General features: G+C 40.3%; 2 protein-coding genes across 2 annotated transcripts; both read left to right on the top strand.

Moving 5' to 3' along the window:
* The first annotated feature begins 143 nt into the window (after positions 1-143).
* LOC118804980 (olfactory receptor 6N2-like) lies at positions 144-1,082 on the top strand. The gene has a single exon (XM_036565572.1). The coding sequence runs from the start codon at positions 144-146 to the stop codon at positions 1,080-1,082; it is 939 nt and encodes a 312-aa protein (XP_036421465.1).
* Positions 1,083-10,111: 9,029 nt separating this feature from the next.
* LOC118806245 (olfactory receptor 52E8-like) lies at positions 10,112-11,041 on the top strand. Its single transcript, XM_036567720.1, has one exon. The coding sequence runs from the start codon at positions 10,133-10,135 to the stop codon at positions 11,039-11,041; it is 909 nt and encodes a 302-aa protein (XP_036423613.1). The 5' UTR covers positions 10,112-10,132.
* The last annotated feature ends 3,132 nt before the right edge of the window (positions 11,042-14,173 follow it).

Raw genomic sequence — 14,173 nt, 5'->3', positions numbered from 1 at the left:
CTACAGTACCATCACCATACTTAGTATCTTCAATCTTATGATGCCTGACTATATACAAAAAAAAAAAAAACACTGGTGTGAGCACAACCAGATTACAGTGAATATTTTGTTTTAGATATTTTTGGGCAACTTGATTAATATTAATGGATTATTCTACTAATATTACATATTTATCTTTGGAAGGGCATGTGGAGTTGGAGAAATATAGATATGTTTACTTTGTAATTACTTTATCAGTATTCATACTGATAATTTGCTGCAATGCTGTTGTCATTTCTGTCATTTACACAAACAAATGTCTCCATGAGCCGATGTACATATTCATTGCTGCTTTACTTTGCAATGCTCTTTCTGGAACAGCTGCCCTTTATCCTAAATTACTGAGTGATTTTCTGTCTGAAAGACAAGTTATCTCCCATGGAGCCTGTCTGTTTCAGGCCTTTTGGATTTATACATATTTTGCATCAGAGTTCACACTGTTATCAGCTATGGCCTATGACAGATATGTGTCCATATGTAAACCATTAGAATACACAACTCTTGTAAAAATGTCCACAGTTAAAAAGCTCTTATTTTTCTGTTGGTTTGTGCCTTCCTGTGAAATCGGAATATCAATAATACTAACATACCGACAGCTGTGTAAATTTCAAATAAAAAGAATATACTGTAATAACTACTCAATTGCTAAATTAAGTTGTGGAGATTTAACTGTTGTGAATTCATATGGACTGTTTGCTTTAAGTCTGGCTGTCTGTCCACCTGTGATGTTTGTTATCTACTCATATGTTAGAATAATTGAAGTCTGTTTAAAAAATTCTAAAGTTTTCAGAAGAAAAGCTCTACAGACCTGCTTCCCACACCTTTTCATTTTCACCACTTTCTCTGTTACTGCATGTTTTGAAGTGATCAACACCAGATTTGAAGGAAACGTACCTCATATATTATCTGTGATCATGTCAGTTGAAAATTTGGTCATCCCTCCTCTAATCAATCCCATTATATATGGACTGAAACTACAAGAGATTTGGAATAGGATTAAGAAAATGATTTGGAAGAGAAAGACACACAACTTTGCAGATTAAAATTCTTTTGTGTGTGTGTGTGTGAAAAAAATATTACTATATATGAACTGAAACTGAAAACTCTCATTAGAAGAGTAAAGAAGACACAGCATTAATAGGCATCAAAGCCTTTGGAACAAAAAGGCTTGGAAGCCTCAGAACACGTTTTGCCGATTTATCAACAACTAACAGTATATCAAGATTACTCATCATAAGTGAAAATCTACCCTGTAAAGTCTTTTTTTTATTCATGTCTGTGGATTAGGAAGGTCTTTTTGCTTTAGTCAGGTGAAATTTCCATCAGACTCTAATACTGACAGTTTTCTTTATGTGAAATTTGAGGCGTATTTGCACTTTGAACATTAAGACCACATTATGGTTTTTTAAATGAAAGTTAAATCGGATGAAACACTCAAACATGCTGCATCCACAGCTCTGTAATAATTCTACAGAATTATGAAAAATAAAAAATTGTATATATTACACATAAGCCTAATTTATCACCTAAATAAGCTGTGATTAATAAAATAATAATGTACTGAATACTTAACATTTGACAGTATTGCTTCAGCTGTAATGGTGAGGCAAATAGTATTTATTTCTAGTTAATCTTCTCTAATAAGATGATCTCAATGATGTTGTCACATTTATTTTGACAAGAACATGATTAAGTAAAACAATAAATTCATACTTTTTTATTTTTTGTCACAAAATGCCATTTTGTGCAAAAAAATGTATAGTAAACTGGATAAGAATACACTTCATGCTTTATTGCCTTTTATTTTTAGTCAGGTGAAAAAAAATGAATAATATGCCTTTACAGAACCACCTCCCCTTGACCACTCACAGTATACATCCCACACTACTCCCTACTACACTTGGGAGCAGCAGGCCAGCCTCCTTATCACACTTGATGGCAGCAGTGTTAGTATCCAGTCCAGTGGGGAGCCGAATAGACTAAGGAGTTTTGTAGCCAAGCCACGATGCCTCCAAAAAGACAAGTGGCGAACACAATGGAAGCTCAACCCGAAAATCAGCACAAGATGTTGATATCATCATTCTCGAACAGTTCTTGGAAGTCATCGACACGGAGCTACGAATCTGGATCCAAGAACACAACCCCACTTCATCAAGCCATGCTGCAGAGCTCAATAAAGCCTTCATCACAGCCAGACGAGTCTCTAGAGGCTACCAACTAGGGCAGGGGAATGTCAACTACAATCCATCTGGAAAGTCTGAGGGAAATCATGGTGGGAATGGGCCAAGCCTTAGAACCAAAAATGTAGACTCATATGAAACACGAAAGGTAAATTTAATGTGCTGCAGCTGCAGGCAGGCAGGAAGGACATAAGCCAAAATAATGCCCAAAACAGGGAATTAACAACACATGGCTGTACTACATGCCTAGGCTAGCCAGTAAAACACCCAAACACGCACTAAACACAGATATTGTTTTATCAGTCAAAATTAGGAACAAGGTTTATAAGGCTCTGGTTGACTCAGACTCCAGTCAGACACTAGTCACTGCAGACTGCATCAAAGATGTTCAAGGGACTGGGAACATCGGAGTACGTGCATTCATGGAGATGAGCAGGGCTACCCCACTACTGGGCTACCAGTAGGACAGTCTTACTTACTTACAGTTGGTGTGATGGAAAAGGCTCCATACCCTGTTATATTAGGTAGAGATGTCCTTGTGCTTATAGATCTCCTGTAGAAACAGAATAAAGCAGTGTAGGTAATGGTGGTAACAAGGCTGCAAGCCAAACAGCAAGAACAGATGACTCACTGAACATGCTGCCCTTTGCACAACCCCCAAAGACAGGAAGTCTGTCTTCGTCTACTCAGAAGTGCCCCAAGCATCAACAGAATTTTCACCCTTTGAAACACTGTATGGAAGACAAGTTCAAGGATTCCAGGATGTCTCATTCCTGAACTGAGAAAAGAGGTTGAGATTATGCTGGAACTGGGCATAATAGAACAGAACCCTCTAAGATTGATTGGTGTAGCCCAGTTGTTCTGGTACCCAAGAAGGATGGTGGACTAAGGTTCTGTGTGGATTTTTCCAAACTCAGTTCAGTATCCACGTTTGACCTATATCCTATACCAAGAGTGGATGAACGGATTGAGAGACTGGGTAAATCAAAGTACCTCAGCACAATCGACTTACGTAAAGGGTACTGGCAAGAACCCTTGGCGAATTCTGTGAGGCATCTTATGGCATTGAGAGCGCCATCTGGGCTATGCTACTTCACAATGATGTTGTTTGTGCTCCACGGAGACGCAGCAACATTACAGCAACTAATAGAATAAGTCATGCATGGAGCATATGGCTATGCAGCTGCCTACATTGATGATGTGGCAGTCTACAGCAACTCCTGGGAAGGGCATCTTTAGCTTCCTGGAGAGGTGTGCCAGAGGATACAAGGACGTTTCAGGTGTTAGGCTTGGCGCGGTACTATTACAAGGCATGGGAGATGACCGATGACCTGTACAGTACATTAGCTGCTCCCAAGAGAACTGAGCTGTTCAACTGTGGAGAAAGAAGCATTAGCCATCAAATGGGCTCTGGACACACTGAAATATTACCTGATTGGTAACAAGTTCAGAGACAGATCTTAGGGCCCTGCAATGGCTACACAGTATGAAAGACAGCAATGCACGGATTACTTGGTGTTAACTGTCATTGCAACCCTTCAAGTTTGATGTGCTGTACAGAGCCAGAACTCAGAATGTTGTTGCAGACTTCCTGTCTTGTCACAATGAGGAGTGATGAGCTTAAGGGAAGGGATGTGTGATGACGACTCTTGGCAAAACAAGAAATGAAGTAAAATGACTTGGCAAGAACCAGAAAATGGCAAACAGACAGACACATGGGAAGGTTCAAGGCATCTGTGAGGAAATGTTATCTGGAACAAAGTAGGAGAACAAGCTGCAGGTGGTAATGGGGAGGTGTAGCTTTAGGAATACACCGCTCTAGACCTATCTATATCTAGACCTGCTGGAGTCTGTGCTGCACTCTGTTAATACTGTAATCTGTGATCAGTCACTCTTTACAGAACTAACTCTCTCTGTGTTTCCTTTTCTTTGCCGAGTCTGATGCCGAGTCTGATGCCATTTGTTCTTCTGCCTTGATCGGGTGCCCCCTGTTTGCCAGCCTTCTGGATCGTTTCAGCCTTCTAACCCATTTTGACCACAATTGAGCTTCATGCTGTACAACGCTGTGCAAACCTCACCTTCATAAACTGACCTACCTAATGCTGCTCCTGCATAAACTCAAACTAACTAATTAATCATTGCTCTGTCTGTTTTTTCCCCCATTTTGTATTCTAATATTTTATACTAATGCTGTTTGCTATCCGGTGTCGACCAGAAGAGGATGGGTTCCCTGTTGATTCTCGGTTCCTTTCAAGAGTTTTTCCATGGGGGCTTTGACCTGGACTTTTCTGTAAAGCTGCTTTATGAGAACACCTGTTGTAAAAAGCGCTATATAATTAAACTTTGACTTGACTTGACTGCTTGGGCCGGATTCATGACAGGTAACCTCTTCAAAATTTGTGGGGTCCATAGACAAACACTGGCCTCCACAGCTGGTAGCTTTACCAGAAACCTTCAATTATCAGCTTCTGTCAGCTGTCCATCTAATCCTATCGAGTTAGATACTATGACCAAGCTCTTAGAGGATCATTTTCGATCTACTCTAGATAGTGTGGCTCCATTAAAAAAGTAAAATAGTAAGGCAGAAAAAACTCGCCCCTTGGTATAATGACCACACTCGGGCTTTAAAACAGACTGCCAGACAACTTGAGCGAAAATGGCGCCTCACTAAACTAGAAGTGTTCCAGTCCGCCTGGAAGGAGAGCCTTGAGACTATAGAACAGCACTTGCTACAGCACGCTCAGCCTCTCTCTCCTCTCTCATAGAAAACAATAAAAATAATCCTAGATTACTTTTCAGCACAATCTCTAAACTAACAGAGAACAAAACAGTTAGTGAACCGCAGATGCCATTAGCCTATAGCAGCAACGATTTTATGCACTTCTTCAGTGACAAAATTGTAAAAAAAATCAGGCAGAAAATTCAGAATACACAATTAAACTCCTCAAACTTTCCCATAATGCTAGCCTCAATCTTGAGAATACTATAAACCCTGCAGAGAGGCTGGAATCAATTACCTTAATTCAAGAAAATGAACTAGTTAAAATCATTTCTTCCGCTAAATCAACTACTTGTATGTTAGATCCAATTCCTACAGGTTTACTCAAGGAAATTTTGCCAGAAATAACCAAGCCTGTTGTGTCAATAATAAACTCCTCTCTTAGCCTTAGATACATCCCAAAAACTCTCAAACTAGCAGTAATTAGACCGCTGATTAAGAAAGCTAACCTCGATCCCTGCAAACTATCAAATTATAGGCCCATCTCGATTCTCCCCTTTATATCTAAGATCTTGGAAAAAGTTGTTGTAAAACAATTAAGTTCCTATTTGCATAGGAATCAAATCCATGAAAAATTCCAATCTGGCTTTAGGCCACATCATAGTACAGAGACAGCACTAGTAAAAATTGCAAATGATCTATTACTATTCTCTGACCAAGAAAATGTGTCCTTGTTAGTCCTCCTCGATCTTAGTGCGGCATTTGACATGATAGACCACTCTATCTTACTAGACAGACTAGAAAACCTTGTAGGAGTAACAGGAACAGCTCTTTCCTGGTTCAGGTCCTACCTCACTGATCGCTATCAGTTTGTTAATATAAACAGTGAATCATCTGCCCTCGCAAAAGTAAAGTATGGTGTTCCACAAGGCTCTGTTTTAGGACCTGTATTATTCACATTATATATGCTACCACTGGGCACCATTATCAGTAAACACGGCATAAATTTCCACTGCTATGCTGATGACACTCAGTTATATTTAGCAAGCAAACCGGATGATAAAATTAAACTTAGCAAGATTGAAGACTGTATACAAGACATAAAGGACTGGATGTCGAGTAACTTTCTCCTTCTTTACTCCGATAAAACAGAGGTTCTACTTCTTGGTCCAAAAGCGGCTAGAAACAAACTGTCTATTTTAACACTTAAACTTAACAATTTCTCAGTTGCATCAAGCTCATCTGTAAAAAGCCTTGGTGTCATTATAGACCCTGATCTGTGCTTCGATGCACACATAACTAATATTACTAGAACAGCCTTCCTGCATCTCCGCAATATTGCTAAATTGAGAAATGCATTCTTTCTACAGGATGCAGAAAAGTTAGTTCATGCATTTATTACTTCAAGGCTAGATTACTGTAGTGCCCTGCTGGCTGGATGTCCCAGCAAAAGCCTTAACAAGCTTCAGCTGGTCCAGAACGCTGCAGCCAGAGTTCTTACTAGAACCAGAAAGTTTGACCATATCAGCCCAGTTTTATCAACCTTACACTGGTTACCAGTTAAATTTCGCATTGATTATAAAATTCTCTTACTGACTTACAAAACTGAAAACGGACTCGCCCCTCAGTACCTGAGTGAACTTCTCTCTCACTATGAACCATCACGCCTACTTAGATCACAAGGTGCTGCTCACTATTAGTACCTAGAATTAATAAAGCTACATCAGGGGGGAGAGCTTCTCATACAAAGCCCCCCAGCTTTGGAATAGTCTTCCTGTTAATGTTCGGGACTCAGACACAGCCTCAGTGTTTAAGTCTAGGCTAAAAACTTACTTGTATAGTCGAGCCTTTGGTAATTAGTTTTCCCTGTCAGTTCTGTACCTGCCAGAGTCTCTGCTGCTCTGCTAAAACCTTAATCTGTAATCAGTCGCCCATTACAGAACTGACACCCATTACAGAACTGATACCCATTACAGAACTGACTCTCAGTTCTGTCAGTCACTCATTACAGAACTGACTCTCTGTGTGTTTTTCCTTTCTTTCTTTCCTTTGCCAAGTTGAACAGCTGCCCATTCTGTTCATTCTGATGCTGCTGCCTCTCTGCCTTGATCAGGTGCCACTGCTCGCCAGCCCTCTGAACCGGCTTGACCACCATTGAGCTTCCTCACCCTCACAATCCCGACCCCACTGATGCTGCTGTTGCATAAACTAAACTAATCAAATTAATCATTTGAAATAATCAATCATTTAAACTAATCAAATTAATCAATCACCCATTACAGAACTGACTCTGTGTGTTTTACTTTCTTTCGTTTCCTTTGCCAAGTTGAACAGCTGCCCATCCTGTGCGTCTGATGCTGTTGCCTCTTCTGCCTTGATCGGGTGCCACTACTGGCCAGCTATCGGTTCTGGCTTGACCACCATCAAGCTCCATGCTGTACTACGCCGTGCAAAGCTCACCCTCACAACCTGACCCCACTGATGCTGCTGCTGCTGCTGCTGCGTGAACTAAACTAATCAAATTAATCATTGCTCCACCTGTTTTCCCTGTTTTTGTACTAACAATGTTTACTATCCGGTGTCGACCAGAGGAGGATGGGTTCCCCTTCTGAGTCTTGGTTCCTCTCAAGGTTTCTTCCTGTTCCTAGGGAGTTTTTCCTTGCCACTGTCGCCACTGGCGACGCTCATGGGGGCTTGGACCCGGATTTCTTTCTGTAATGCTGATTTCCTTGTAAAGCTGCTTTGTGACAACACCTGTTGTAAAAAGTGCTATATAAATAAACTTTACTCACTTACTTACTTATTACTGGCAGTAGAATGAATCATGCTAAAAAGATCAGTGACTCACTGACCTTAAAAATATCCTCCTGAAAGTAACTGTTGCAGATGAGAAGACAAAGGAAAAGCTGAGGATTAGAAAAAAAACAAAAACAGAATGACACTAAAAGTGATCTGATACATGAGGTGTTGTGTCTGATATTTGATGTGTTAGAGTTCCTTGAGAAGATGACATCTACGCTGTTGCCAGCTCTGTGTTGGGTGGTGATTTAAGAGAATGGGGTCATAGGAAGTGAAATGGTAGAGACTAAGGTCATGGTGGAGTCATTCTGAAGATCGAGGTCACCAAGCAAGTTGAAAAGGGCCTTCTCCTAAGGAAGTGATAATGGATTTAAGTTCCTTGATGAGGTTGATAGACAACGATACTCTGAGAGTGCATGGTAGAATAGGTTAAATGGATACAGAGTAAGAAAAGTTTGATGTAATTGATGGCATTTTGCAGGTAGACTCCCTGCTTGATGGATTCCAGCAGGGAGACTACCTCTTTGAAGGGTTCCTGCAGGTAGGCTCCCTCCTTGATGGACTACAGTAGGTAGATTCCCTCCTTGATTAAGTCCCACAGATAGATTCTCTTGATGGTCTTTCACAGGTGGACTTGTTTGATGGACTTCCGCAGGTAGATTGCTTCAAGGACTCCTGAAGGTAGACACCCTCCTTGATGAACTCCTTCAAGTAAACTCCCTCCCTGATTGACTCCTGCAGCCAAATATCAAAACCAAATAGAATCACAGCTAATTGGTGCCTTCTATGGATTTAAGTGATTTGATGAGGTTGAAAAGAGGGCTCTCTATAATTTCCAATAAATAAACAGAAGGTTTGGTTGCATAAGCTGTGATATTAACTTTGTTGACAATTTCAGAAACTTCCATGAGAAATTCTACAGCAGACTAGATGAGCCGAATAGGATTCTATCTCTGAATGAAAGTTGACTTGTAGGAATTAGAAGTAGCATAGAAAAGGATACTACAGGAGTGCATGGTAGAATAGGTTAAATGGATACAGAGTAAGAAAAGATTGATGCACTTGATGGATTCCAGCTGGTAGACTACCTCTTTGTTGGTAAAATTAAATTAACGTTATGGAAGACTGTAGTTCACACAAATACTACATCATTAACCTTTAGAACCCTAGAAGTTTTGGAGATTTTTGGTATTTTGGGTCAATTGCAATTACAATTGCATTTATAAAGTATTTACATGTGACAGTCACACATGCTATGTGTTATTTTCAGGAGACCCTGGGCTACTCTGATATGCCATTAATTGACATGCTAAATGCTAACAGAAATTTGATATCTTTATGAATTTGGGTCTTTCTGATCAAAAATTTACCTAGCGCCTGCAAAATTTAGTAATTTTTTGCTTATAGAGATCTTGAAAACAAGTTGCACCTCAGATACCTTTTCAGAAATTGTTAGTCTGTGAGCTGAAAGTGCCATAATGTTGATGGTGATTCATTCTGTTGGTTATTATGAGCAAAAATAAACAATTAGCATAAGGCAGACATGTTTTTTATTGATTTTCTGTTCTCTTGGATAGCACTCTCATGCTGAGTGCTAAAACTCTGATACACAGCAAGACTGGCTTTATTTTTAATTACAAATTAAGCTGCATATTTAATTTCAGATATTTTTAATACTCAAAATCAATGTAAACTGAAAGACAGAGCTAGTTATAATTAATATTATATTTGTCATATATAGTATTACAGTAGCGAGTGGGGTTTGGGTGATTTTGGAGCTGGATTTCTGGCTGATTGATGGTCACACATGGATGAAATCACTCTGGGTGGTGAGGGCAGAGTCTGATGAGTGATCTGATTTGTGAATCATGTCGCAGTTTTAACCCTTTGTTGGAATATGAAGGCCAAACAGCAGAGCAATCCTATCAGGATTTTAGGTGATTTTCCAAGCCACATTACTCACTGATGCTGACATCACATCAGGCTTGTTGCCATCATGCTTGGTAGTTAGGGGCAAGTCTGCTGAATGTCCTGATATGTGGATCATGTTTGTACCTGAAACCGTTCTGAAGTTATGAAGGCTAGAAGTGACCTACTGTCTCTGAGTCCTAAGGGTTAAGAGAGGCAGGCTAGACTTACCGACCAGTAAATTAGTCAGAGAATCACTAAGGAATTTGTATCTGTCCAGTAGAGAATATATAAATATAGACACACAAAGCTGTTATCCTCATCACAGACTGTACAGAACCTTCACTGTGCTCAGTATCTTAACTCTCATGCATGAAGTTTATGATGCCTGACTGAATACATAAAAACACTTAAAAAACACTGTAAGCTTAACCAGGTTACACTGACACCTGTTTTAGACATTTTTGGACAACTTCATGGACATTTAATGGATTATTCTACCAATGTTACATATTTATTTTTGGAAGGGCATGTGGAGTTGGAGAAATATAGATATGTTTACTTTCTAATTACTCTCACAGTTTACACTGTGATAATTTGTTGCAATTCTGTTGTCATTTCTGTCATTTACACAAACAAATACCTCCATGAGCCGATGTACATTTTTATTGCTGCTTTACTTTGCAATGGTCTCTTTGGAACAGCTGCCTTTTATCCTAAATTACTGAGTGATTTTCTATCTGAAACACAAGTTATCTCTCATGGAGCCTGTCTGTTTCAGGCCTTTTGGATTTATACATATGCTTCATCAGAGTTCACACTGTTATCAGCTATGGCCTATGACAGATATGTGTCCATATGTAAACCATTACAATATGCAACTCTTGTAAAAATGTCCACTGTCAAAAAGCTCTTATTTTTCTGTTGGTTTGTGCCTTCCTGTGAAATTGGAATATCAATAATATTAACATACCGACAATTGTGTAAATTTAAATTAAACAGAATATACTGTAATAATTTCTCAATTGCTAAATTAAGTTGTGGAGATATAACTGTTGTGAATTCATATGGACTGTTTGCTTTGACCATTGTTGTCTGTCCACCTGTGGTGTTTGTTATCTACTCATATGTTAGAATACTTGATGTCTGTTTAAAGAATTCAAAAGATTTCAGAAGAAAAGCTCTACAGACCTGCTTCCCACACCTGTTCATTTTCACCTGTTTCTCTGTTACTGGATGTTTTGAAGTGATTAACAACAGATTTGAAGGAAATATACCTCATATATTATCTATGATAGTATCAGTTGAAAATTTGGTCATCCCTCCTCTAATGAATCCTATTATATATGGATTAAAACTGCAAGAGATTTGGAATAGAATAAGGAAATTCATTTGAAAAGAGAAGACTTTTTTTTAGATTGAAATTCTGAAGTTTTGTTGATGTCAAAATGCAGGCACTCTCGGTTGGTAAGAGACTGCACAAAATTTGATCTACGTAGGAGGGGAGCCAAGAGGAAGCTCTTGCTGAATAACAGGTCAAGTGTAAAAGGAGGAAATTGAGGATTATGGAATGGCCTAGTCACAATCCAGAACTGAATCAGAATCAGAATCACTTTATTTCACTGAGTATGTTACACGTAAAAAGAAATAGTCTAGGTAAGTGCATACATATATGACATAACACACTGAACAGACCAGACAAGCACACAGACAGACTGTGTATTTTGCTTTGGGAAAATAAAATAAAAATACAATGCGCCATGTGAAAGGGATGTGTGACTGTACATATGTAGATCTGTACATATGCAAGTCTGAGTAGACCCTGTTCCAGCTTAAAATACGTAAGTTTAACATTCATCTTGAAATGCAGCTAGTGTTTTCGCTTATAGTAAGCCAGATAAGTTTGACGGGTAAACAGACCAGTGTCGTGGATTTTTGCTTCAATGTTCGATTTTTTTAGTAACTCCCAGTTCAAACTCCACTTGCATTTCTTTCTTGATTTCACGTCTTATTGGTTGAGAATTAGAATGGGCCACAAGCTCAATCGGACACAAATGAACAATTTGTTCAGAAATTCAAATCTGTTTTTGACCACCCCATGAAGGACGCTTTCAGGGGGAATTACTAGTGAAACTGCACCAACGTCACCGCTCTGTAGCTGATTATGCCTTAGAATATTGTATGTTAGCCGCTGGCAGTGGATGGAATGAGCCAGCTCTTATCATTGCGTTCCGTAATGGACTTAACTCAGACATCATATCAGAAATGGCCTGCAAAGATGATGATCTTTCGTTAGAAGCACTAATAACTTTGGCTGTTCATTTAGATCAGCTTAAATCCTCTAGAATTACATCACGCCCTACAACCACCGCTCACCACAGAGGGATTTCCACCACGCACGCCTCACCTTCCAGCGTCTCCAGCCAGGATCCAGTTCAGGCTGAGCCATTGCAGTGCGATTCAACCTGTCTGTCACAGGAGGAGCAACTTTGAAGGTTACACAGAGGCCTGTGCATATATTGTGGCGTTGCTGGCCACGTTTTATGTGACTGTTAGGCATGTCCGCATAGAACTCAGACGCTGACCCCTGGAATGCACGTGGAGCGTGGTGAGTGCTCCTACAAAGGGGTTGGTTATGAAGTCGTTTCAACTGTCCGTGGCGGCTTGGTTCTTTTTGTGAAGAAGAAGGATGGAGGATTAAGACCTTGCATTGACTATCGAGGGCTAAATCAAATTACAAAGAGTTATCCCTATTCTTTGCCATTAGTACCAGTAGCTTTGGAACAGCTTGGAGGAGCCGCTGTTTTTTCTAAATTAGATCTGCATAGTGTCTACAATCTTGTCAGAATTAAAAAGGGTGATGAATGGAAGACGGCATTCATCACCATCAGGGGGCACTATGAATACTTAGTTATGCCTTTTGGCCTTTCTAATGCCCCTTCTGTTTTCCAGGTATTTATTGACATACTGAGAGACATGTTAGGGAAATTTGGCATCACTTATATCGATGATATCTTGATTTACTCCCCAGACCATTCCACATGCATCAGTCATGTCCATCTAGTCTTGGCCCGGTTACTAATCACTTGTATGTAAAAGGTGAAAAATGTGAATTCCATTTCCAGTCCACATCCTTTCTAGGATATATAATCAGTTCACCATGGACGTCTCTAAAGTTGATGTCATCTTGAATTGGCCCACACCTACTTCTGTTAAGGGTTTACAGTGTTTCCTCGGATTCGCTAACCTCTGCTGTAGATTTATTCATCGGTATAGATCTATTGCTGCACCATTAACAACACTTTTGAAGGGCAGTACCAAGCAGCTAATCTGGAACCCCCAAGCTGAGGGTTAGAGGGTGCTGAACATCCATTCCTTGTACTCACAGATCACAAGAACCTAGCTAAAAGGTCATCTAAAAGACTCAAACCTCATCAAGCACGTTGGTCACTATTTTTCACTCGATTCAAATTCATGATCACATATAAGCTTGGTACTCGTAATACTAAGGCAGATGCTTTATTCTGGGCTTTTCAAGAGGAGAATATGGTGTCTAGCACATCAGAAAATGTCTTACCATCTGAAATCATTGTAGCCCCCATCCGTTGAGAGGTAGACGAGGAGAAAGATCAGGTCCTAGAAACTGTTGAGGTCCCTGAACAGTGTCCAACCAACAAAGGATATGTACCTAGTCAATTCCATGATCTTATCATTACCTGGGCCCATTTCTTCCTTTCATCAGGACATCCTGGTGAAACCCCCACACAACAACTCATATCTAACCGGTACTGCTAAGTGCTATTCATAAGTTAATTTCGTCATGTTCCATATGTTCTCCGTGCAAGGTTCCTAAGTCCCTTCCTGCAGGAAAGCTTCTACCACTGCCTATTCCTACATGCCCCTGGTCACATATCGCAATTGACTTTGTTACTGATCTCCCCGCGTCTGATGACTATACTACAATTCTGAATGTTGTAGACCGTTTTTCCAAAGGAGTTAGATTTATTTCATTTACTGGTATACCCACTGCTTTTCAAACAGCTGAGGCTTGGTTTCAATATGTTTTTTTGGCATTCCTGAAGCCAATGTGTCAGACAGTTTGGTCAGCCTTTTTTGAAAGACAGGGTGTGACGGTCAGTTTGACGTCTGGTTACCACCCGCAATCCAATGGACCGTGTGAGAGAGTTAATCAGGAGTTTGGGCTTGTTACTTACCTTGGGCTGAAATTGCACAAAATTCTCTCTTTAGTTCTTCTACACGTTTCAGCCGCCCCTTCTGGTCGAGGTCAAGGGCTCCCCGGGTCTACGCTGTGCACAGGCTGCTGGATTCCCGGGGGACAGGAGGTGTTCTCCAGTACCTGGTCGACTGGGAGGGTTACTGACTTGAGGAAAGGAGCTGGGTTCCTGCCAGGGACGCCCTGGACCCGGAGTTGGTGGAGGAGTTTCACCAGTGCCATCCGGACCACCCAACACCACGTCCCAGAGGTCACCCCAGAGTTCGTCCAGCCAGTTCCTCCTTGGGTCGTCGG

Source organism: Colossoma macropomum, unplaced genomic scaffold, assembly GCF_904425465.1.
Source record: "Colossoma macropomum unplaced genomic scaffold, Colossoma_macropomum, whole genome shotgun sequence".
In the NCBI taxonomy this organism is placed as follows: Eukaryota; Metazoa; Chordata; class Actinopteri; order Characiformes; family Serrasalmidae; genus Colossoma; species Colossoma macropomum.
The sequence above is the reverse complement of the archived record's forward strand: the minus strand, read 5'-3'. Positions and strand labels throughout refer to the sequence as shown.

Coding starts and splice junctions, on each gene's coding strand:
- LOC118804980 (XM_036565572.1), top strand. CDS start 144: ATGGATTATTCTACTAATATTACATATTTATCTTTGGAAGGGCATGTG.
- LOC118806245 (XM_036567720.1), top strand. CDS start 10,133: ATGGATTATTCTACCAATGTTACATATTTATTTTTGGAAGGGCATGTG.